Source organism: Cavia porcellus, unplaced genomic scaffold (genome assembly GCF_034190915.1).
Source record: "Cavia porcellus strain 051 isolate PalLab524CR breed Dunkin Hartley unplaced genomic scaffold, mCavPor4.1 scaffold_8, whole genome shotgun sequence".
NCBI lineage: Eukaryota > Metazoa > Chordata > Mammalia > Rodentia > Caviidae > Cavia > Cavia porcellus.
The window spans coordinates 47,059,199-47,082,585 of record NW_026947491.1 but is presented as its reverse complement, the minus strand read 5'-3'; the positions used below and the strand labels follow the sequence as shown (position 1 = coordinate 47,082,585).

General features: G+C 32.1%; 1 protein-coding gene and 1 pseudogene across 1 annotated transcript; one reads left to right on the top strand and one right to left on the bottom strand.

Moving 5' to 3' along the window:
* The first annotated feature begins 8,932 nt into the window (after positions 1-8,932).
* On the top strand, positions 8,933-9,904 carry LOC100714599 (olfactory receptor 6C6-like). Its single transcript, XM_003476000.3, has one exon. The coding sequence runs from the start codon at positions 8,945-8,947 to the stop codon at positions 9,902-9,904; it is 960 nt and encodes a 319-aa protein (XP_003476048.2). The 5' UTR covers positions 8,933-8,944.
* A 6,669-nt stretch (positions 9,905-16,573) lies between these two features.
* Positions 16,574-22,737, bottom strand: LOC100714876 (olfactory receptor 6C1-like; annotated as a pseudogene).
* Between the last annotated feature and the right edge of the window lie 650 nt (positions 22,738-23,387).

Sequence of the window (23,387 nt, the reverse complement as noted above, 5' to 3'; positions counted from 1 at the left end):
TTGTTCAAGTTATAAAATTAAAGCAAATAGAGTGGACATTCAAACAATGAGACTGTAAACAGTTCTGTTCAATGACCCAACAAAACTCAGTAATATGGTTATCTATCTTATACACTGAAATATACATGCAGTTAGGTCCTTTAGAGGACTTTCTTTTCCTCTCTTTTTTACAATGACAATTACACATTTTGGGTTTTATTACTCCCACAGTTCTTATTACTTTTTTTTGAGAATACAACCAAATGTGACATAACAGGACAGAGTCAGTCAAATCATGTACTATGGACATATGTATTATGGACATAATACATAATGTAAAAACAAAATACAAGGTGATCAACAATGGTTACCATAATGCCTCTTGCTATCTTAAAAAAGAATTGCCTATATCATCAGTTATAATAAAATTGAACAAAACAGTAAAGAACCAAACCAATAAAACCAAAACATTGGAGACATTAGAGCACTTCAAAAGAAGATAATAGTCAACCAGAATGGGCGTCATAATGAATCTTATTGTCTTCATAGTTGTTGCCTATACTTTCGAACTTGGTTCTTTCAAGCAAAACAAAATAGAGGAAAATCAGTCAAAACAAGATGGTGAGAGCAATACAGGGTTTCAAATCAAGTTAATAGGAAAACACAGTGGGTTACTATAATATATTCTGCTATTTTTTCTTTATTTTTCCCTTGATTAAAAGGATAAAAATGAAAAAGTAAATAATAAAAAAAAGGAGATTGAGATAAAAGAGGGCATAACAACAAAGCATCTCAGGTCAAAACATAATAATTTAAGCAAAATAGTGTTTCACCACAAGATAATCCCGCCATAAAAGTAGTTACCATAGTGTCTCTTTCCTTGAAATCTTTGAGTATAACTTCATATACTGTAGCATCCAATGTATCAAGACAATGTAAAACTGTTCAAAAGAATGACAGTATTACAAGGTATTTAGAATTAACTAACAGAAAATGAACAATGGTTTCTGTATAATCTCCTTGTCTATAAAAGTTTTTGTTTATATTATCACATATAATAAAACCCAATAAGATACAACATGTTAAGATGGATCGAGACAGAAGAATAAAAGCTTGATGGGACTTCAAAACAAAATGATATTAAATCAGCACTCCCTATTATGATGTCTTGTTTTCTCCAAAATAGCTGTTCCTACCATCTAACCTTCTCTGCCTCATTTCTGTTGAGCTCTTTTTCTGTCATTAGTTAGTCTTCTTTTCTTGCCATATATTGTTTTCATTTTGATAAGGTGTATCTAATAATTCTAGAGCATTCTCTATTTTAGAAATATTTTAAAATTGCTAAATGAAAAAGTATATAGAGAATTATGAGACAATGTAATAAAAGTAAAGGTTTCCTAGAAACTGATGAGTTTTGATTCTGTTAAGCATGAGAATCAGTTTGCTTAAAGCATACTGCCCATGTGAAATCTCCTTTTTTAACTCTCATGGAATTATTCTGAAAGAGTTGTTGTATTACCAACTTTGTCCTGAGCTCACCAAGAACCCAGTTCAAGTATTATTTTCTTTTTAAGAATACTGTTTGTAATTTCAAGGCAGTTATTTCTGTATGCTACTTCATTCAAGCACTGAATAATTTTCAGTTACAATGTGGCATCTATTCTGCAAAGATAAATCTGACTTCCATAGTGACTTATAATTAATACTAGAGATGTGGTTTGGTGACTCATTAAATTGATGTCTGAATTGGAACAAAATATCTAGGGTTAAAAATGTTATTTGCTTTGAAAAAAAAAACTTTTAGATGTTCATATTTTTTCTCAATACGATACAAAACTGAAGTTTTGGTCACTAAACAACAATATAAAATTGTTTTTTTTCCTCTAAATAAAAATTTGTATTTTGAAATTACATAATGGAAATATAGTTGCAAAATTTTGTTAAACCCACAGTGAGGCTAAGGAGTACACACTAGCCTAGTATTAGACTCTTTAAAAGGTATAAATTTGGCTGGAAATTTAGCTCAGTGGCTATGCACTTACCTGGCAAGCACAGGGTCATGAGTTTGATTCCTGGTAACAAAAAAAATTAAAAATAAAAAAAACTAAGAGTTATAGGTTATGTTTAATTAAAAGTTCTTGATAGAAATATAAAATATTACTGTGAATTATTTTAAAAAATGTCCTATATTTTAAAATATATTTCCTGTCCTAACTGGTTTATTCTCAAACATACCAAATTCCTTGTACTCAGATATTGGAATATCTGTATATTTCTTTACTTTTTTCTAAGAAGTTTGGTTATGAAATGAAAACTTTAGTTACAAATGTCTTATTTTCTTCATTTATATAGATTATTTTTCAAATATATAGTCAAAATATTAATTACTAAAAGCTGAATTGTGTTTTCTACTGTGAGTAAATTGTTCCAAAATATTTTGATATTTGTTTTGGTGATGTTGAATTCATAACATTAGGTTACAAGAATGTTGTGTACTTTTATTTTTTTCAAGGAGTTTAAGAAAAATTGGTATTAGTGCTTTATTGAATATTTGTACAGTTTATCTACAAAACCATTTTCTGGTTTTTTCAATTTTAGATTTTTAATTATTTCATCTACTTTATTAATCATTGTTCTCACTGTGATTATTATTGATTTGGTCTTGCTTTGAAACATACTTCTATGAATTTATACATTTCTACTGGTAAAAATTTTCTGAAATGAATTTTGATTTCTGAAAATTTGCAGTGATCCATCTTGATTATTGATTATACTTGAGTCTTATTTATATAAGTAGAGTAGATATGATTTTGTTAATTGTATGTTTTCAAAAATCAACATTATCAATATTTTATACACTTTTCAAAACAGGAAAGAATAAAGTTTTTTGTCTTAAATATAAAAATACAAAAGTTCACCCTTATTAAAATATTTAAGTATAAATACAAACCAACTGCTTTTAGTAAGTTAAGTTGTTTGAAATTACACTATATGTGGAAAAATAATTACAGAGTGATGACATAAAAAAGTAGCAAGGTCTACAAAAGGAAACTACAAATAAGCATTGAAACATAGAGTAAAATATCTGCAATGATACTACCAGCGTATACATGCACTAGTGGCCATATAAAGCCAAATGGTAAACTTTTCAGATATGTACCCAATTACAAGTGGAATACTACATATAATAATAAGAGCAAATCATAAGGATGAAATGGATATTTAAAATAATCATTACTTAGAAATTAGCAAGCAAATGAGAACAAACTTCAATTTAAGAGCATTTTTTACGACAACCTCAAAAAATACTATAATTTGCTTAGGAATCTAAACCTAAAATGAAACCAAACAATATTGAAAGGAATTATGACCAAACATCTATTTAACTTCATACAAGGAAAGGATTCTAAATTAGACCAAAAACCAAAGCATAGAAAAACAAAACAAATGAAGCAAAACAAAATAAACTAAAAAACAAGAAAAAGGCTAAACAATTTTGAACACACAAAAATCAGAAAGTGCTGAAAAAAGTTCACTATTAAATTAATAAATCACTGTTAATCTAAGAGAAAGTATATATTTTTGCACCTTTTAGAGCTCTTGAGAAAATGATTTTACTGACATGATGAACATTTCAAATGTATGAGTAAATAGGAAAAAATTCTAAAAGTTGAATAAGTGATTGGTGTAGATAATCCATAAATATAAATTTATGTTGTTAACTTTTCAGTTTATGACAGGATGTTCAACTCCACATGTACAGAAATGAAAACAAAACAAGTCACAGTTGTTACAGCTTACACACAAGATAGCCAACATTATTAACTTTAAAACCAACTGTTATTTTAGAGGCTGTTAAGAAACAGGAAGGTTACTACACTTTTGGTAAGAATTGCTGGAATATACATATAGAACTAGTTAGTAATAATTAACAAACTAAGTCTGGGGCTTATTACAATTTAGTAATTTGGATGTTAACAATTCATATATATGGTACCTTGAGCATAATAAAAATTATGTTTCATAAATATACGTTATCAAAATACGTATACATATTATTCATTGGCACACATTTTTTAACTATCTAAACTGAAAATAATCTATTAGTCGACATATAAAGGAATGATTACACCTTTCTGCTGGAATTGCAATACTTTAGAAATTGCTAACATGACAACTACTAAGGAAAGAGGCGAGGAATCTGACATGTGTTCTTTAGGCCTTTCAGAAAACATGGAATTGTTTCTTTGGTCACTTATACGTGAATCAACAAAAGGTGATATTGCATAAATATCACCATGACAGTACTGGGGGAGTCTACATTCTGACCCAGGATGATGTTGGTGTTGTTGTAAATAATAAAGTTTAAAGCAAGATATTTGCCAAGCAAATTAGTATGCATACTAAGGATATTAAACATTCTGAGAGTTGAGATGACTTCCTGAAACACATCAAGGAAAAAGAAGGAAAGAAAACAGAATGATCTCTAGGTTCAATTGAAGAGCCAGACTGCCCAAGTGGAGAAGCATACTTCGTGAGTACCTGAGCCAGCTAACCCTCCTTCCTATGAATCTGTGGCATAAACGGGGGATGCCGCTCTGCTGTTCAGCTCCTACTCAGCAGTTAACTGTTCTGGAAACTGCTTAAAAATTTAATAAAAGCAACCAAATTATAATCCCGGTTTTATTAATCGAACAGGTATATGGTGGATCTTTCCTCAAAGAAACAAATATTGTCGAATTCTCATTGCACCTTCTTCATTGTGTTAGGTCTTTACTGTTCAGTGTTTTTCCTGCTGAAAGACGTGAGATATTGTTCAGGTGCTATATTTAGCTTGAGGTCACTAGGGCTTTAGCAGGGTTTTTCCACCTTAGACTTTCCCTTTTGATATCTGCTTTAAAAATTCTTCCTTCTATCTCTGTCTAAATCCTGAACTATTTATCCATGACTATGAAAGGTAGATATGTAGCAGGCAATCCAATATTACAGCATTTTCTGCTGGACTTTCGGAAATCATGATTTTCTAGTTATTTAGGCTTGTGAGGTATTTTATGTATATAATGATGATCACATTATGGGGAATAATTACCTCTACATAATATATCTTGATTATCTTTTCTCCTATTCTCCTTCCCTCCACTGAACCTCTCTTCTCCCAAACTTTAATTCCATATTTTCCTTGCCTCTTCTTTGTTTTGTTTCTTACCTTCATTTCCCACATGCCTTCCCCATGCCCATTCCTAGTTGAACATTTTTTTTTTTCCTTTCTGACAACATCTGTTATGGGTTTTAGTCCTTATTTTCACTTTCAGTTTGTCACATGAAAGAAACTATGCAGCATTTACACCAGCAAGTTTGAATTAGTCCACTTAAGAGTGAGGTCTAAAGGTACATACATTTACCTAGAGATGTCTCAATGATATCTCTACTGATGGCTGTGAGCTTTCCATTATATAGAAGAATCCGGCTGGAGACATGGCTCAGCTGCATAGTATAGCAAGCACAAAGTTCTGAGTTCGATTCCCAGTCCAAAAAGAAAAAGAAGAAAAACCTCCCACAAAACACAAAAAACAAACGACAACAACACAAAAACCCCACATCATCTTTATCCATTCATTAGTTAAGAGATATTTGATCTACTTCCAAGTCTTAGCTATTTCAAACTGTCCTGTTATAAAAATGGGTATGCATATGAGTATGATACTTTAAATTCCTTGGAGATTGAGTGTGTCTGCATTGAAAACGCTTCTGGAACATAAAGTAAAAAAAATCCCTTAGAAATAATGCTCCTGGAGCTCATTTACCTTGAGAATTATTTGATAATTTGATCTTTTCCCAGAAGACAGAAGGCATACATTTTGAGCAATCTAAGAATTAGTTATTGTATTGCATTATATGTCCCACTAAGCAAAGTTTAAAATGCCTTACATAAAGTAATTGCAATTTATTGTAGAAAAGAGGGTGAACTGAAAATCTTTCCTAATAGTATGCAATAAATCAGTCAATATAATTTTTATGAGCAAAAATTAAGTCTGTCATATATTTTAGTGTATGAAGAAATGGTAAGAAGAATGGACATTACTATTCACTGTTCACCAGGAAGGTGAGCCAGGCATTGGACTTCATGTTTGCCCATGTGTATGTATAATATTTGTTAAAGAAAGCTGTTAAACCATGAAATGTTAGTTTTTTTACTATATTTTGTGTTTTATCTGTAGACAATGTTGAATGATCACAAAAAAGACATGAGAATATTTTAAGGCTGTAAAATGTTATAATGTTTATGTGATATTGTATTAAATAAAATTAAATATAATTCTTTTAATTGTGATGTATTAATACAATGTCATATTGCAATTTGTGTTGCTTTCTCTTACAGTGTATGCTTGGGATTGATGGTATAAGTGATTGTTAAAGCAGAACAGATCAGAAGTAGATAAAAATACCTCTACTTTACATATTTAATTAAAAACTTTATTAGGTTTGCTGTGATTTCCATAATGAGAAATACTTCATTGTTTCACAAATAATGTGCATGCTAAATGACTTAAGATATTTGGGCACTATTCTTTCCAATAGTATATGGTTATAGCAGAAATGACCAAGTAGGAAAAATCTAAAGATTGTTGTCAATCATGTCATGTTCGTGTCACTATTGTTTTTCAACTTATACTACTTCATTTGCCCTATTTGACTTTTCTTGTGTTCCCATATCCATTGTTCTTTTGATTTTTGTGAAATTATTTAGAATGTGTATGTTTTAAAAAACAATTTGAGATGTTGCAAATGATTTTGTAAAAATCCTCAATTTAGATCAAATGCTCCTATACAGTGTCAATTTAAGGTGAATTTTATTACTTCTTTTGGTGACCAAAGAAAAACTAAGAACTTGCTCATATTTGTATCAATAAGAAGAAATTTCAGAAGAAATTTCTATAATTTGGTTTCGAAGTAGATCTTACATGAAAGTTTCTGCAACAATTTTGTTGAAATATGCAACTTTTAAATCATAATAACTTAAAATAGCCTATTTTAATCCTACTTCATTCTCTAATTGCAAGCCATAGTATGTGCTTTCATGCTTAATTGCACTTATCCCATATAATACTTGCAAAGCTTTAGTAATAATATATATTAATAATACATATATGTGTTAATAAATGTAAAATTTATTTCTTGTTTGCCTGATATTTAAGCATTATTATTTTGACATCTAATTTTCTCATTTGAAGTGCTATCACTATTGTAAGTATAAAATATATCACATGCTCTTGCACATCTTTCCTCTAGATCTTGATGATTTAAAATATACGTATGCTTTAATCTAAACTTAGGATATTAGCAAAAGGATGTATTATCAATTGAAACATAATTTATTTTAACAGGTTTCCCAAATAACTTTTTAGTGATATATATATATATATATATATATATATATATATATATATATATAATTAGTTGCTCTAACTTTAATTTTTCAACTCGTCCTTGAACTCAGTTAACTGTAGTTTGTTTGTTCTTCCATATATTTTCTTTCCTTTCACTTTACATTTTACTTCTAATAAGATGTCTGCATTCCTTTTTATATTTCTCCTTTATGGTACATTTCTGTCAGTATTAATTATTATGCTATATTTTTTCAAAAGTATAACTAATATAGATAGCTAAATAGATAGATAGATAGAACTGACAACTCAATTAAATATGAGAATTTGAAAATCCGCACCATAGGAAAACACAAATCATTCCTTTGTTACCTAGAAATATCTGAGAACCAATATGGTTAGCTATTAAAATAAAACAAAATAAAACCCAGCAAAAAACATTTCATTATCCATTATAGGCTTTGAATTATTGCATAAAAAGTCCAAGTAGAAAAATGCTGCTCATTGACACATGTAAGGAGAATTCTATGATTGTGTACACTAAATACCTCATGAACTATAAATAATTGCATATATGTAACTTTGATAGTAACTGACACTATCATGAATCTGGAAATTATATAGAATCTCAAATCTTGTACATTGTGCAGAATATAAATGTATTTCCAAATTTTGGGGTTTTATGAATTCACATAACTAATATTCTTTTCATCTATAAGGTTATAATCTATTATAAGAATAAAAATAAGGATTTTAAGAAACTCTAGAAAAGCATACTATTTATATTACTACCATTATCATCTCTAAAACATAAACTATCATTGCTTAATTTTATCTGAAAGTTCAGTTGTGATTCAGAAGTACTACAGTTGTCACTTTTACATATCTATAGATTTCTTTAAGCATTCAGGTAAGGTGAGAGACAAAGAAGCCACACAAGTGAATCAGTGTTTATCAGTATTATCAGGTTTGACTGAAGACCTATGTTGGAAAGTTTATCTATCAGTCTACCAGTTATTTACTTTCAGTCTCTCAGTTATTTAATTTGCACCAATTCGGTCTGTTTAAAAGTACAATCAAACTAGTAGATATTCATTATACAATCCCCATGTTTTTTTTTTTTTTTTTCTTTTGTAACATTTCCCTTTTAGAAAAAATTTTATACCATCCTAAATTCTTATAGTTACTGGGAAAACATTCATTTTCTATAAATACCATGTATATCAGGTGATAATGTGAGGTATCAGGTAAATTGAGAAACTCAAAAATATCCAATATTAAACCAGCTTCTTAAGACCCTGTATTTGAAAGTCATACATCAACAGCACTATTGGATTTGGGCAGCTGCCTGCAAATGACTTGTCAACTGCTTATAAATTGATAAATAGACTTTACTCAACTTTGGACAAGCAAAAAATTCCTGTCTGATGGACTTGAAGATACATTCATTTTGATGAACTTTAAATTGACTTGGTAAAATGTACACTGTTAAGTTTCTAAATAACAAATGTGTTATCTATATAAATGAAGAAAAAAAAATCTTGTGATTTTTCTCTACAGATTTGACAAGACAAAAAGAAATGAAGAACCAGTCAAGGGAAATAGAGTTCATTCTGCTTGGACTGACAGATGACCCTTTACAACAAATGATGATTTTCTTATTTTTATTATTTAATTACATCTTGAGCCTGATGGGAAACTTCATCATCATTACCCTCACCCTGCTGGACCCCCGCCTCAAGACACCAATGTATTTTTTCCTCCGAAATTTCTCCTTCTTAGAAATCTCCTTCACCACAGTCTGCATTCCACGGTTCTTGATAAGCGTTCTCACTGGAGACAGAACAATTTCCTACAGTGGTTGTGTAGCTCAGTTATTCTTTTTCTTTCTATTAGGAATTACAGAGTTTTACCTCCTGGCTGCCATGGCCTATGACCGCTATGTTGCCATCTGCAAACCACTGCATTACCCAAACATTATGAACAGCAAAGTCTGCTACCAAATGGTGTTCAGCTCCTGGGCAATTGGATTTTTAGTCATCTTTCCCCCATTGCTCTTGGGACTCCAGTTGGATTTCTGTGCTTCCAAAGTGATTGATCACTTCTTTTGTGACACTTCACCAATCCTGCAGATCTCTTGTACAGATACACATTTCATAGAACTGATGGCTTTTATTTTAGCTGTGATGACGCTTGTTATCACACTGTTATTAGTGGTTCTCTCCTACACATTCATCCTTAAAACAATTCTAAAAGTTCCATCTGTTCAACAAAGAAGAAAGGCCTTTTCCACTTGTTCCTCACACATGATTGTTGTCTCTATTACTTATGGGAGTTGTATCTTTATGTATATGAAGCCATCAGCAAAAGAAAGGGTGACATTAACTAAAGGAGTAGCTGTGCTCAATACATCTGTTGCTCCTTTGCTCAATCCTTTCATTTACACCCTAAGGAACCAACAGGTAAAAGAAGCCCTCAAATATGTGTTTCAGCAGTTTTCTTTTTTTCAAAACAGTGAGACAAAATTTAGATATAAATAGTATGTTGTTCGATTATGAATGATGAAATTCAATACAAAGTTCGATTATATTAGTCTTTGTTTACACTGTTTCTCTGCTTGAGCCTTTATATCTCATTATGTTAAGTTTTTTAAAACTCTCCACTCACCTTTCTGAGGTCTTTCTAACTTCTAAAAGAAAAGTACTTCTTTCAATACCAATGCCAAATTCTATCTTTAGCTAGAAATATCCCTTCCCATAAAGCATAGCACTGAATCCTTTTGTCTTATGAACCCTTTTATATATGCTTAGGTTAGTATTTAAATGTATGTATTGATAGCTTACCTTGGCATCTATCCTTAATGACTATTGTTTTGTTAAAATCAACAGAGACAATTGCACAACATCATATTTATTTTATAATTGACATTGTGATAGAAAATAAGTAGAATATGTGAGTAACCTGAAAGATCAAATTTGTCCTCCAGTAGCAAATATCATTTATGATGAACTTTTAAAGACAGTACTACACACAAGAATAACATATGCAAAAAGAATAGCATATGCACAAATAAGTTTTCCATGTGTATTATAAGTTAAAAATAAATTATTTGTATATGTATAAACAGCTGTCACATCTGGCACAAATACTTCAAACCCAAGTTTAGTTCGAAATATGATATGGGTTTATTTATTCTGAATCCTAGAGTAAATAAATAAATAAAAATCCTACTGATTTATTAAAAATTTATCTGTGTAATTTATGTCTGTATTTGAAGAAATTTTGCATATGTAATATACCTTGTACCTCAAATTTTCCTAATGTTACTTGTGTCAATTTTCACCATATTAATTACGCATGTCATCCATCCAATACTAGTCATTTTATTCAATATATTAAAAAAAGTTTGTACATTTGTATAATTATGTAGCTAGTGACCATCATACCATTTTTTTTAAATTTTGCTTCCAGACAGTCATTCCTCTGTTTTCATCCAAACTTTATCCAACACTGAATTCACATATCTACTGAAGGGTTTTTTTTTTTTGGTTTTTTTTTTTTGGGGGGGGGGGTTACTATCGATTCATCTTGCCTTTTCAGAAATCTCATATATACGAAGTCTTACAATTTGAACCTCATATCCAACTTCTTTTGTTCAATAATATGTGTTCCGTGTGTTCATACAATAGAATGTATCTGTAGTGTGTTTCTAATGCTATTACATTTAGTAATATTTGTGCTCTCCTTTCCCAGAGAAAGTTATACTTCAATTATTACAATATTTATTGCTGTATTCCATGAAGAATTTTTTCACAACACTGAATATTTACTTTCATATGTGAGCAACTTGAATTCATTAATATGCCAGTAACAGAAACCATGTGACAGTCTATTATTTCCTGTTGAAATCAACTGTCTTCTAAAGGGGAGTTAATTGGGAATGATTGTTTCCTTATATCTTGTGGACTCTAGTCCTCAATTCCCAGTTTCTAGGCAGAGACCTTTCAAAATTGTTTCTGGAGGAAAGGAAGAATCATTCTACATCATCTTCCTCTTTTAGGGACCCACCTCAACTGAATCTCAATTCACTCAGTCTACTTGCTTGTTAATGCAACAGTCTCTAGGCATCTCTCTGCATTTGAAGACCTGAGAGAACCAAAGTTTGAACCCTGCTTAAAGAATTGAGCTAATGAGGAAACTAGGAAACTCTTCATACTGGAGACCTAAAGGGAAGCTCCTTGTAAGACATTTTGTTAGAAAATGGCAGGTAATGTCAGCAACTTCTAAGAGAATGCTTGCCAGTGTCCTTTATACAAAGTAGGTAGCTCTTAAACATTTGGTTGAAAACTTATTTGTGGATGTCACAGGAGCTCACCAGCCTGCCTACAACTCACCTGATGGCACCAGACTTTACTGCTCTACAAAATTATAAAACTTGTAAAGTTCCCATTTTGAGCAATAATATTTAGAATCCTACTGAGAAACAGACACTTGGAAATAACCTCTCAGTGTGTCCTCTGCTCTTAAAGAATGTCTAGGAATGTTACATACTGTATTGACTTGCTAATATAAAATTCAGTATGGACTGCAAATAAAGTCAATGTCTCAGAATTTACATTTCATTGTCTTTTTTTTTTTTGTTCTATTTAGAGTAATGTCAGGGTTAGATATAGATTTGATTAGAAGAATTGCATTTTGTATCATTCTGTTCAATATTCACTCATAATATATGACTATTTGAAATCCTGGCCATTAGGAGTGCTTAAATATATAAATTACATCCCTATTATTTCTGATTGTTTGACAAATTAGTTGGGAACTATGGACAGTATACACTCGACAGTTCCTGGTGGAGAGAAATGTTACAAAAAAAGATAGCCACACATATGAAAAGATATTCTAAAACAATTTAAGTTGATTTCAATCAACAGTATTACAAAATCAGAGAGAGAGAGAGAGAGAGAGAGAGAGAGAGAGAGAGAGAGAGATTGCACTTTGCCGACTGGCAGTTAAAGATGTGGAACATTTTATAATGTACTCAATAGTAATTTATACTGCTTTCATTCTGTTGATTATTTCCTTTGCTCTGCAGAAACTATTCATTTTTTGTGGTGATTTTTGTGATGCTACTGTACTCAACTTATTCGTTCTAGGAGATTTTTGAAGAAATTTATCAATTCTTCTATGTGAAGGATCATGTAATTTGTGAATAAGATTAATTTTGCCTCTGCTTATATGTATTAGCTAGTGCTTCCTCTTGCATGGTTGCTTTGGCTAAAGTTTATTAAACAAGAGTAACAGAGTAGACACTCTAATTTTTTGTGTGTGTGTGTGAAGGAAATAAAATACAACAGAACAAGATAGAATAAAACCAATTCAAACAATGCAGTGAAACTGATACAGAACTTCAGAGCAGGATACCGGGATAACAGCAATATGTACCATAGTATATCTCGTTATCTTCACAATAGTTGTCCATTCAATCAGTTATAGTAAATTCAAACCGAACAGGACATTACAAAACCAATTGAAAGAGGATATTGAATAGAGCAAAACAATTAATCAGAACAAAGAAAATTGTGAAAACCTTATTTGCCTTCAAAAGAGATGATTGAAGGAAATTCCCCATATTTGGTATATTGCATAGGGTCATCCTTCCAAAAGATTCTCACACTTCTTGGTCACAGTTGCTGGGAGGGGGGTGTTGTAACCTAGTTTTAACCATTGCACCTCATTTTCTGTTCTGTATGCATCTTACTGGCTCCCCTTTCCCCTTCCTATCTACATAGGTTAAGTTTCAATTTCCTGAGAAAGCTGTAAAAGCCTTAGGTATCAGTTTCCTGTAACCCCTCCCCTACCCCTCATCCAGCTATCTGTAATAAAATGTGCTGTTCTTTAAGTAATGCTTAACTTCAAGGAAATTACAGGAAGTTCTATAAGGCCCAGATGCTATCTAACTGTGTCAGGGATTACAACATTCCTGTGGTTTTCGGCTTTAAAACCCAACCTTTCTAGCTGTAAGGTATGCAGTCTCCAAATTGGCTCCTGGAAACTGTGATGCCAAACCTGGACTAAAGTAAAGCTTTTGCTCCCCAAATTTTAATTTCTTGCTTCCTTGGGTTTTATTCTGGGGTCCGAGCTATCACAGGGGTGGAAGGGTATTTGATTTTAAGCCCGCATGATGGTAGTCTCAGGAGAGATGCTGACTTGGTCTCTTCTTGGCTCACTCGCCACAAACTCGTGCTATGGTTGCTTAACAGGAAGGTGGACGCATTGCTTTCTTGTTCAGTGCCCTTAGTTCCAACATGGCTGGAATTCTGGAGATGCTTGTTGGTTCTGTAGCTGGCTTGCCAGGAGCTCTTTCGTGCCACTGACATTCTAACCTTGTTCAGGATTTTCATGGATATTATTTCTGTTTTTTCACATTTTTATGATACCACCTGTGAGTCTTTAATCAGTTTCAGATATGATCTTTATATGCTTAATTTCATCAAGGTTTATTTCACAAGAGATATTGAATTTTATGAAATATTTTTTCTTTATCTATTTGGGTGAAATTATTTGATTTATCCATGTTTTTGTTGCTTTGATGTGCTTCTCTTTATGAAATATATTGCATAAATTAATTTAAGTATGTTGCACAATACTTAAGTTCCTAGAATGAAGCCAACTTGGTCAAGATACATGATCTTTTCAAAGATTTATTGCTATTATATTTTAAAAACAAAATGCTGAACTGTAACGTCATGTTTTTGGTAGCTTTTCGCTTGTGGGTTAGTGTTTGTGTTTATTAAGTAGTGGATTTACCAATTCATGAGTTGAAAATATGATACTGTGAAGTGAAGCCTCATAGGAGGTGCATCACTGGGATAATGACATACAAGAAGAAATCCTTGTTATCATATTTGTCTTTCCATCTTGCTCTCTATCTATCTATCTATCTATCTATCTATCTATCTCTTTCTCGCTCCCTGTCTCTCCCTGTCTCACCCTCCCTCCCTATCTCCCTCTTTTGTGGATACCATGAGTTAAACAGTTAATCTGCCATGCTCTTTCATCATGACTCTTCTTCCTTGGAGAAAATTAACCATGGACTGAAAACCAAAATAAACCTCCCCTTCTTTAAATTTTAGGTCTTCCAGTTATGGGAAAGTATAAATTCACATTTTGGTGCCAGACAAGTGGAATTTGTATGAGTGTAAATTACCATGTGGCTTTAAAGCCTTTGGAACAGGTTTATAAAAGGGGTTTGGAAGATTTAGGCATGAGGGCTGGAGAAGCTTTAGTTAGACAATCTTGATAAGCAGTAATGATCAGAGCGCAGAATACCAAAATTCTCATAGTGATGTAGACAGTAATGAACAGGCTAAGGATATTTCAGTTGAAAATAAGATTCCCTTGTCAGCTGTACTGGAGGTCACATGTGTTACTTGCTTGCGGAAAATTATCTTGATTTTGTCAATGTCCTGAGACTTTGTGAGAGACTGAAGTAAAGGATGGTAGGAAAACTAACCTGAGAAGGAATTTCAAAGCTTCTGAATATTTGGACTCTGTCATTAGTACTGCTAGTTGATTTTAATCAGTTGTACAATGACAGCCAAGAGTCAATAGCAGATGTTAGACATTTGCTTTTTTCTCCCCAAAGGAAGTACCTACAAAGTTGGGTCCATTAGAGAACATAGGTGCTCAAAAAGATTAGTGTTAAACAGAAGCCACATATTTTCTAGCAGAAAACTAGTAATGATCGCTTGAATAAATTTCAAGAAATATCAAGACACCATACTCCAAAGACTCAATGATACAAAACTGTAAGCTTCTATTGTAGAGGATAGTCTATAGGCACCCTACTTAAGAAGGGCTACCTAGGGAATTAGTTCTTAGGGATTCACTTCACAATATTCAGAAATTCAGGTATTCAGAGGACTCTGTATGCAATTTACAAGGGAGGAATGGGTATTTCTCAAGTTCCTGGCCATCATTGGCCTATATTTACATGGGCGCTGTTCTCTCAGATATGTAGAATGTGGTTGTAGAGGCATCTATCCAGATTTCAAAACAGCCTGGAAGATCTGACTGTATAACCCTGATAATGTAAGCAATGAAGCTGAGAGATAGAGCCAAAAGTGTGCTACAGACCCTAGAAAATTAGGCATGTCAACAGTGTTAAACATTTGCTAAGGAAAGCTATAGGCTTGAGCAAGGTTACTTTAAGAAAAAGGTCATGAGTGCTGAAATCAGCATGCCATAAAGTGTGGGACCACCCAAACCTGTGACCCTTCAGAACTCATATCTCACCACATTCTGCCACAGATGATAGATATGGAACTTAAATGTTCCCTGCTGAATTTTTAATCTTGCTTTGATCCCAACCCTTTGTATGCTTCTCTTCATCCTTTTTAGAATGGCAGCTTTTCTTATGCCATTCTGTGTTTGAAGGATTAGTTTGTTTGTTTGTTTTTAATTTTTACAGGTACTTACAGCTAAGAGTTTGACTTGGCATTAGTGAAGACTTTGGACTTGGATTTTTCAGCAAAACTGGAAGTGTTAAGACTTTGACAAGTCTTATCAATGGATTAAAGGCATTTTGCATAATATAAGATGAGTCCTTTGAGAGTCAGAGTGGATTGTTATTTTCTAGATATAAGCCTTTCCCTAAGTCTTATATGTCTGGGAGATGATTGAATTGTGAGTTAAAGTTAGTGCTACAAACATGAAAGGACTTATCCATTGATGACTTAAGTAACTAATTGTAATACTAGGAGATGGAGGCCTTCCTAGGAGGAAAAAAATTGTAAGGTATATTGTTGTTACCAGTTTTTCCCCTCTCAAATCTGCTCTCTAATTGCCATGGATTTAATATCTTTCTTCTGCCAACCCCTTGCACTATGGCATCTCTACCCTGGAGATAATTAATTACAGACTGGAATTGTAAGACAAAGCAAATTACTTTTCCTTTAACTTGATTGTATTTGGTATTTAGTCCCAGTAAAGAAAATATTTCTAAGATAGTTGTATTTTCTTTGTTAGTATCTTTTTTAGATACTATATTTCTGGTCATTAAGGCTAATGTACTGTAGTTTTATTTATTTATTTATTTTACTGTTAATTATTCCATTGATTTAGAATCTGAGCAATGCTAGCCTTCAGGAAATTGTTTGACAGTGTTCTTTTCCATACAATTTTATGGAAATGATTGAGAAGAATTTGAATCAAATATTTTTGACATCCTGGAAAAATATTCTACATTGAGCCCTCAGAACATATGCCTTATTCACTTGGTAGAAATTATATATAGAACATAATCAGTTTTATGTCCTATACACAGGTATTTTGCATTTATAAAATTTTCTATTTTTTCAATTTTTTAAATCCACGTGTGTAGAGGAGAAGATCTAATTTTTTCCAGTTTCTCTAACTGATATGAAAATTCTTTTTAAGTAATGTTTTAATCTTTCCGATTTGAGTCATATTCATTGTGTTTACCTTTTTATTTTTAATTTCTTCTGTTTTATTTTAAAAAGAAAAAGAAAAAAGTGATAGAAATAATACAGAATTTCAAAAAAAGTAAGAAATCAAAATTAGTTGATATATTGCACACTGTTAACTTAGAAATAATTATTCATGTTATAAAATTTAGGTATAAAAATGATACACAAACTCTTCTTTTTAATGATATAGTTATCTTTTTTCTCACACGTATAACTATATACAGTTATTTGTGCATACCTATACACATATAATCTTTTCCATTCTTCCATTTCTCCTTTTCCCTTTTCAGTTGATCTTTCTTTTTGAGTACTTGCTTTCCTTTTTGTTATTACAATAGTCACTGTACTTATTGGATCTTATTACTCTTTAATTTTTTTACTGTCATTTATTTTTATACTAGACAGATAATATGATATTTTCAAATGTGAGTCTGATTTATTTCATTTATGATTATATTTTCAAGCTGCCTCAATTTCCCCACAAAAGCGTCAACAGTATCAATTTTTATAGCTGTGTAATAATCCATTACAGATTCTGTGGTTTATGGGTGTTTTGTTTGTTTCCAAGATTTAGCTATTGCAAATTGTATTGCTATAAACAAGGGTAAACATGTATCAACGTGACCTGACAGTTTCAATTTTTCTACTCAGAAGGGGAATAGATAGATTAAATGGGACTTTCAGTCCTAGTTTTTCAGGACTTTGCATACTGATTTCTACAGTGGCTGAAACAGTCTACACTCCCACCAAGAGTGGAGAAGGGTTCCTTTTCCCCCATAACCCTGTCTGTTGTAGATTAGCATAACTGAGGTCATAACTTGGCATAACTTGTGCCCTGTATTTGACCCAGAAGGGTGAAATATTTCTCAGGGTACAAGTCCCTGTAAAGCAAAACAATCTGCATCCACAAGAGAAAATTTTACCTGCTCAACAAAGAAGTAGGATACAGGTGTCAACCAAAATTATGGTAAGATTGTAACTAAATTGTTTCCAACAGAATGTCTTACTTTGTGGTTTTTGCTTTAAATGCCTTGTGACCCTTCAGTTCACCACCACGTGGTGGTACTCTGAAACAGGGATCTATGTGAGTGGCTGCTGAGCTCAGCTAATAAAACTCCAAATTTATCAGTTTAGCTGCTTGTATTCCTATGTTGTTTATGAACCAAGTTTACCACCAACATTTGTTATTGATTGATTTTTTGATAGCAGCCATAATTTCTGGAGTGAGATGGAATCTCAGTGTTGTTTTAATTTTCATTTCTTTAATGATCAGTGATGTTGAGAAAGTTCTCATGTATTTATTTGCCACTCATGTTTTTTCATATGTGCAGTGCATGTTCACTTCAGATGATCATTTTTGAATTGGGTCTTTGAACTTGAGTGTCCTGATGTTTTTCAAAACTTTATATGTTCTTGATATAATCCTTTGTCTGAGGGAGAGCTAGTTAAAATTCTTTCCTATTGTATGGGTTTTGTTTTCACTCTGTTGGTGATTTTTTCAAAGTGGAACTTCAAAAATTTTAATAAGAGATTCCAATTGTCAATTCTTTGGAATACTTCCTATATAGTTTGTGTTTTGTTCATGAGCACTTTGCTTACACCTATATCTCCAAGGATTCTATCTTTGTTGTCTTCCAGTACATTTGGTACTTTTTGTTAATACTTAGATTTTTTTTTATTAATTTTGACTTTAGTTTAGTGCATGGCAATAGACATGGGTCTAGTTTCAGTCTTTAGCATGTGGAAAACCATTTTTACCAGCATGGTTTATTAAAGAGGCTACCTTTCTTCCACTCAACATATTTAGTCCCTTTGTCCAATAAGGTGGCTCATTGTCTCTGTGTTGTTTCTGAATCTTCTAAACTGTTTCATTGATTCTCAGGTGTGGGATTTTTTTTCCCATATGCTGATTTTATAACAGTTGCTTTGTAATATAACTTCAAGTCAGGGATTCTGATCATTTCTGCCTTGTCTTTGTTGACAAGAATTGCCTTTGCTATTCTAGGTCTCTTCTGGGCCCAGATGAATTCTAGAAACGATTTTTCTAGATCTTTGAGGTATACAAATACTATTTTTCAATGTAATTGCATTAAATCTGCATCACAATTTTGGGAGAATGGCCATTTTCACAATGTTTGTTCCTGCAATCATGAACAAGAATTGTCTTTCCATGTCCTGAAATTCTCTTGTATTTCCTTTTTTAGAGTGGTATAGTTATCTGCATTTGGGTTTGTTTACATCTTTTGTTAGTTTGATTGCTAAATATTTCCTTTCTTTCAATACTATTGTGAAAGGTGTTATTTCCATAATTTGTCTCTCAGTAATTTTGTTGTTTGTGTAGAGGAACATTACTGACTTTTTAGTGTTGACTTTGTATCCAGCTACACTGCTCAATTCACTTGTTATCTCTAGTAGTCATTTATGGAGCTTTTAAAGTCTTCTATGTAGAATATCATGTCATCTGTAAATAGTGATAATTTTGCTTCTTCCTTTTCTATCCTTATTCTTCTATTTCTCTCTCTGGTCTAAGTGCTCTTGATAATGTTTCAAGACCTATATTGAATAGGAGTGGTGATAGTGGACACCCTTGTTTTATTCCTGATTTTAAAGCAAAAGCTTTGATTTTTTGTGGATTTAGTTTAATGTTAGCTGTTGGTTTGTCATAGATGGGTTTTATCAGATTGAAGTAGATACCATCTATTCTGAGTTTCTGTACAGTTTTTAAAATGAAGTGTTGGGACTTCATCAAATGTTTTTTCTGCGTGTATAGATATGATCATGTGATTTTTGTTTTTGACTTTGTTGATGTGGTATATTACAGTTATTGATTTTTTTTTATGTTGAACCATCCCTGCATTCTTGGTATAAATCGCACTTTTCATTATGTATAATCTTCTTGATTATTTACTACATTGTATTTGCCAGTATTTTATTTGAGAATCTTTGCATCAATGTTCATGAGGGAACTTAGCCTACATTCTCATTTTTGATTAGGTCTTTCTGTGGTTTTGGTATTAGAGTAATGCTTGCCTCCAAGAATGAGGTAGCAACAATTGCCTCCCTTTCAATTTCATTAAGGAGTTTGAAAGGTATTGGCATTAAGTCTCTAAATTTCTTGTAGAATTCGGCCATGATTGTACCATAACCTGATTTTTCTGTGTTGGTAAGTTTTTATCCATCTGTTCAATTTCATTAACTCATATTTGGTTATTCAAAATTGTTATATGTTCTTGATTCAGTGTTATTAATTCATACATTTCTAGGAATTTGTCCATTACCTCTGTGATTTCTACCCTATGTGAGTAAAGATTTTGAGAGTATATTCATGATCTTCTGAATTTCCATGCCATCTATAGTAATTTCACCCTTTCATTCCTAATTGGATGAAATTGACAACCAGCTCTTCCATTAATTCTTCATATGGCTTTCACAGTGTCAACTCCATTAATTTCTGCTCTGATCTTCGTAACTTCTGTAAGTTGTGAGTTTGACTTGCTCTTCTTTTTTGAGATGTTTAAAGTGTGACTTAGGTTGTTTATTTGTGCTCGTTTTTCTTATGTGGCGATTCATTGCTATATATATCCCTCAGCACCAGTTTCATTGCATCCCACAAGTTTCAGTAGTTTATCACGGCAATTTATTGAATTTTAAGAATTTTTTCTTTAGATTTATCTGTAACTCATTCGTTGTTCAAGATGATATACATTCATGCATGCAAGTTTTACAGTTTCTTTTCCTATTAATTTATAATTTTAGTTTATTATGATCAGGGAATATGCATGGGGTAATTTCAATCCTTTTGTACTTTACTAAACATATTCTATGGGCTAATATCTATTTTATTTAAGAGAATTCCAATGTGCAACTGAGAAGAAAGTGTATTTTACATGGTTGGGTGAACACTGTATACATCTATAAAGTCCATTTGTTCACAGGTTTTGATTAAGTTATGTTATTTCTTTGCTGAGTTTTTCTCTACTTGATCTATCTTTTTGGACAATGGGCTACAAAGATCCTCTGTTACACTTGTGTTATTGTATATTTGGTTTTTCTTCCTATTAATATTTGTCTTGTATAATCTACTTCTGTATTTGATGAATATTTATTTATGATGGTTAACTCTTGCTCTTGAGCTATTCCCCTATAAAGTGTGTAGTGACCTTCCTTGTCACTTCTGATCATGTTTGGCTTGAAGTTTACATTGACTGCACACAGGACAGCTAACCATCCAATTTTTCTCAGTTCCTGTCCTATGGAATACTGTTTTGCATTTTGATTTTTAGTCTGTCAACTTCCTTGTGAGTTAGATGTGTTTCTTGTAAATGGCATATCATATATAATAACCTAACTCCATTGTATATTTTATTCTTGAGCTCGAGCCTTGTATATAGTTAAGTATCTGAAGCTATGCCTCCTGAAACCCTTACAATCGTCTTCTCAAATTGTTTAACATCCCTTTTAGGTTACCAATAAATTTTATTCAATTATATGTCATTTAAAATTAGTTCCCAGCACAATTGTATGATAGTAAATATATTTCTACAAAATAAGTAAAAGTCATAAAATCATGCTTTAGATGTTTAGTAAAATATGTCCATATTTATAAAACATATTCCTTGGTTCTAGATATAATTTCTGCTATTTTCATCAGTTTCACACTCAGCAAAACTCAAGATAAAATTTTATTTATGAAATTACACTGTGAAAAAGCTCATAAGGGGCAAACGCCAAAAAAATAGAGTGTCAGAAACACATGAAAAGTAAATTGCACAAAAATATGTTTTCAAACCATTAGGCAAAGGAAAGGAAAAAAAAAAAGGAGACAAAGACAAAATTGACTTGAATGGGCTCCTGAAATTTCTTGTTTTTCAAATTTTCCTTCAACATGACACCGCCCTCCTGATACCACAGTACTTTATGCATTTGAGAAAAAGTTTTCTAAACCATATTCACAAGGGCTTGCTTGCCTTGCTGGTCTCGCAGGCTATAAATGAAGGAGTTCAGCATGGGGATACTGAGGTGTTTAGCACAGCAACCCCTTTGCTCAAAGATACACTTTCTCCTGCAGAAGGCTTAATGTACATAAAAATGCAGTTGCCATATGAAATGTAAATGAAAATCATATGGGATGAACAGGTAGAGAAGGCCTTTGTCCTCTGAGAAGCAGAAGGAAATTTGAGAAAGGTTCTAACAATATATCTATCTAAATATGTATATATATATATATATATATATATATATATATATATATGGGATAAGAACACTAATACTAAAGTAAACATTAGACTAAACACAGCACAGGAAAATCCCATTAACTCTAGGAATTTTGTATCTGAAAAGCAAGTTGCAGCATAGGAAAATAATCACTAGTAAAATGGTCAATAATGTTGTATCTACAATAATCAAATGCAACAGCAACATAAGTAGAAGGAAGATGAACAAGAATGAAGCCAATCAGAAAGCAAAGACAAGCGTCTAGCAGACTTTTAGATTAACGATAGTCATGTAATGCAGAGATTTGCAGATGGCAATATAGCGATCATAGGACATGGCAGCCAGAAGGTAAAATTCTTTGACTCCCAGCAGAATAATTGAGCTAATCAGTCAATAAAGGAAATAGTTTTATTTCCTGATAAAATGGTGCACAGAAATTTAGGAATTGTTACAGTTGTAAATGAGACTTTTACTAACGAGAAATTCCCCAGGAAGAAATACATGAGGAACTGAAGATCACAATCCAGTGGAGTAAGGGTGATAATAGTCAGATTTCCAATGATGCTGAACATATAGGTGATAAATAGAAGCACTAAGATGGCAGCCTGGATCTTTGGGTTATCAGACCACCCCACTAGGATAAACTCTGTTATTTCTGAATGGATTCTCATTCATTAGTTGTGGTTATTTTTCTCTTGCAGGAAGTACAGGTGAAAAAACAGACTTGTAGTATGACAAATTTACAGAAGTGGAGCTGGAATTGTGCTCAAATTGTGTACCATGCTCACATTCCAGGGAAGTGAAAAGTTATGTGATAATGACAATGATCTTTAATTTCCATTCTTACAGGATGAAACTGTGTAGTGAAATAATGTTAAAGAATAGTTTAGTTTCAAAACTCCAAAGCCATTCCATCTCATTTCAATTAGAAAATGTATTATTTTAAAGAAAATACCAGTTTCTGTCCAGAATATATAGTAAAAAGACCTCTAAACATTACTGGTTGTAGTACCAATTTGTAAAGCCATAATGAAGAAAAGTATAGAGGTTTAAAAGAAAACTAAAAATAGAACTACCAGACGATACAGTTATCCTAATCTTTTGTGTATTCCAAAGTGAATGAAATCAGGATAAAAAAGATATATCTGTATGTCAACATTTATTGTAGCACTACTAACCATATCCAACATGTCAAATCAGTTTATATGTCTATCGAAAGATGAATGCATAAAGAAAATGTGATATATATGCAAAATGGAACATTATTCATGAAAAACATTTTGCAATTTTCTATAACATGGATAGAACTGTAGAACATTAT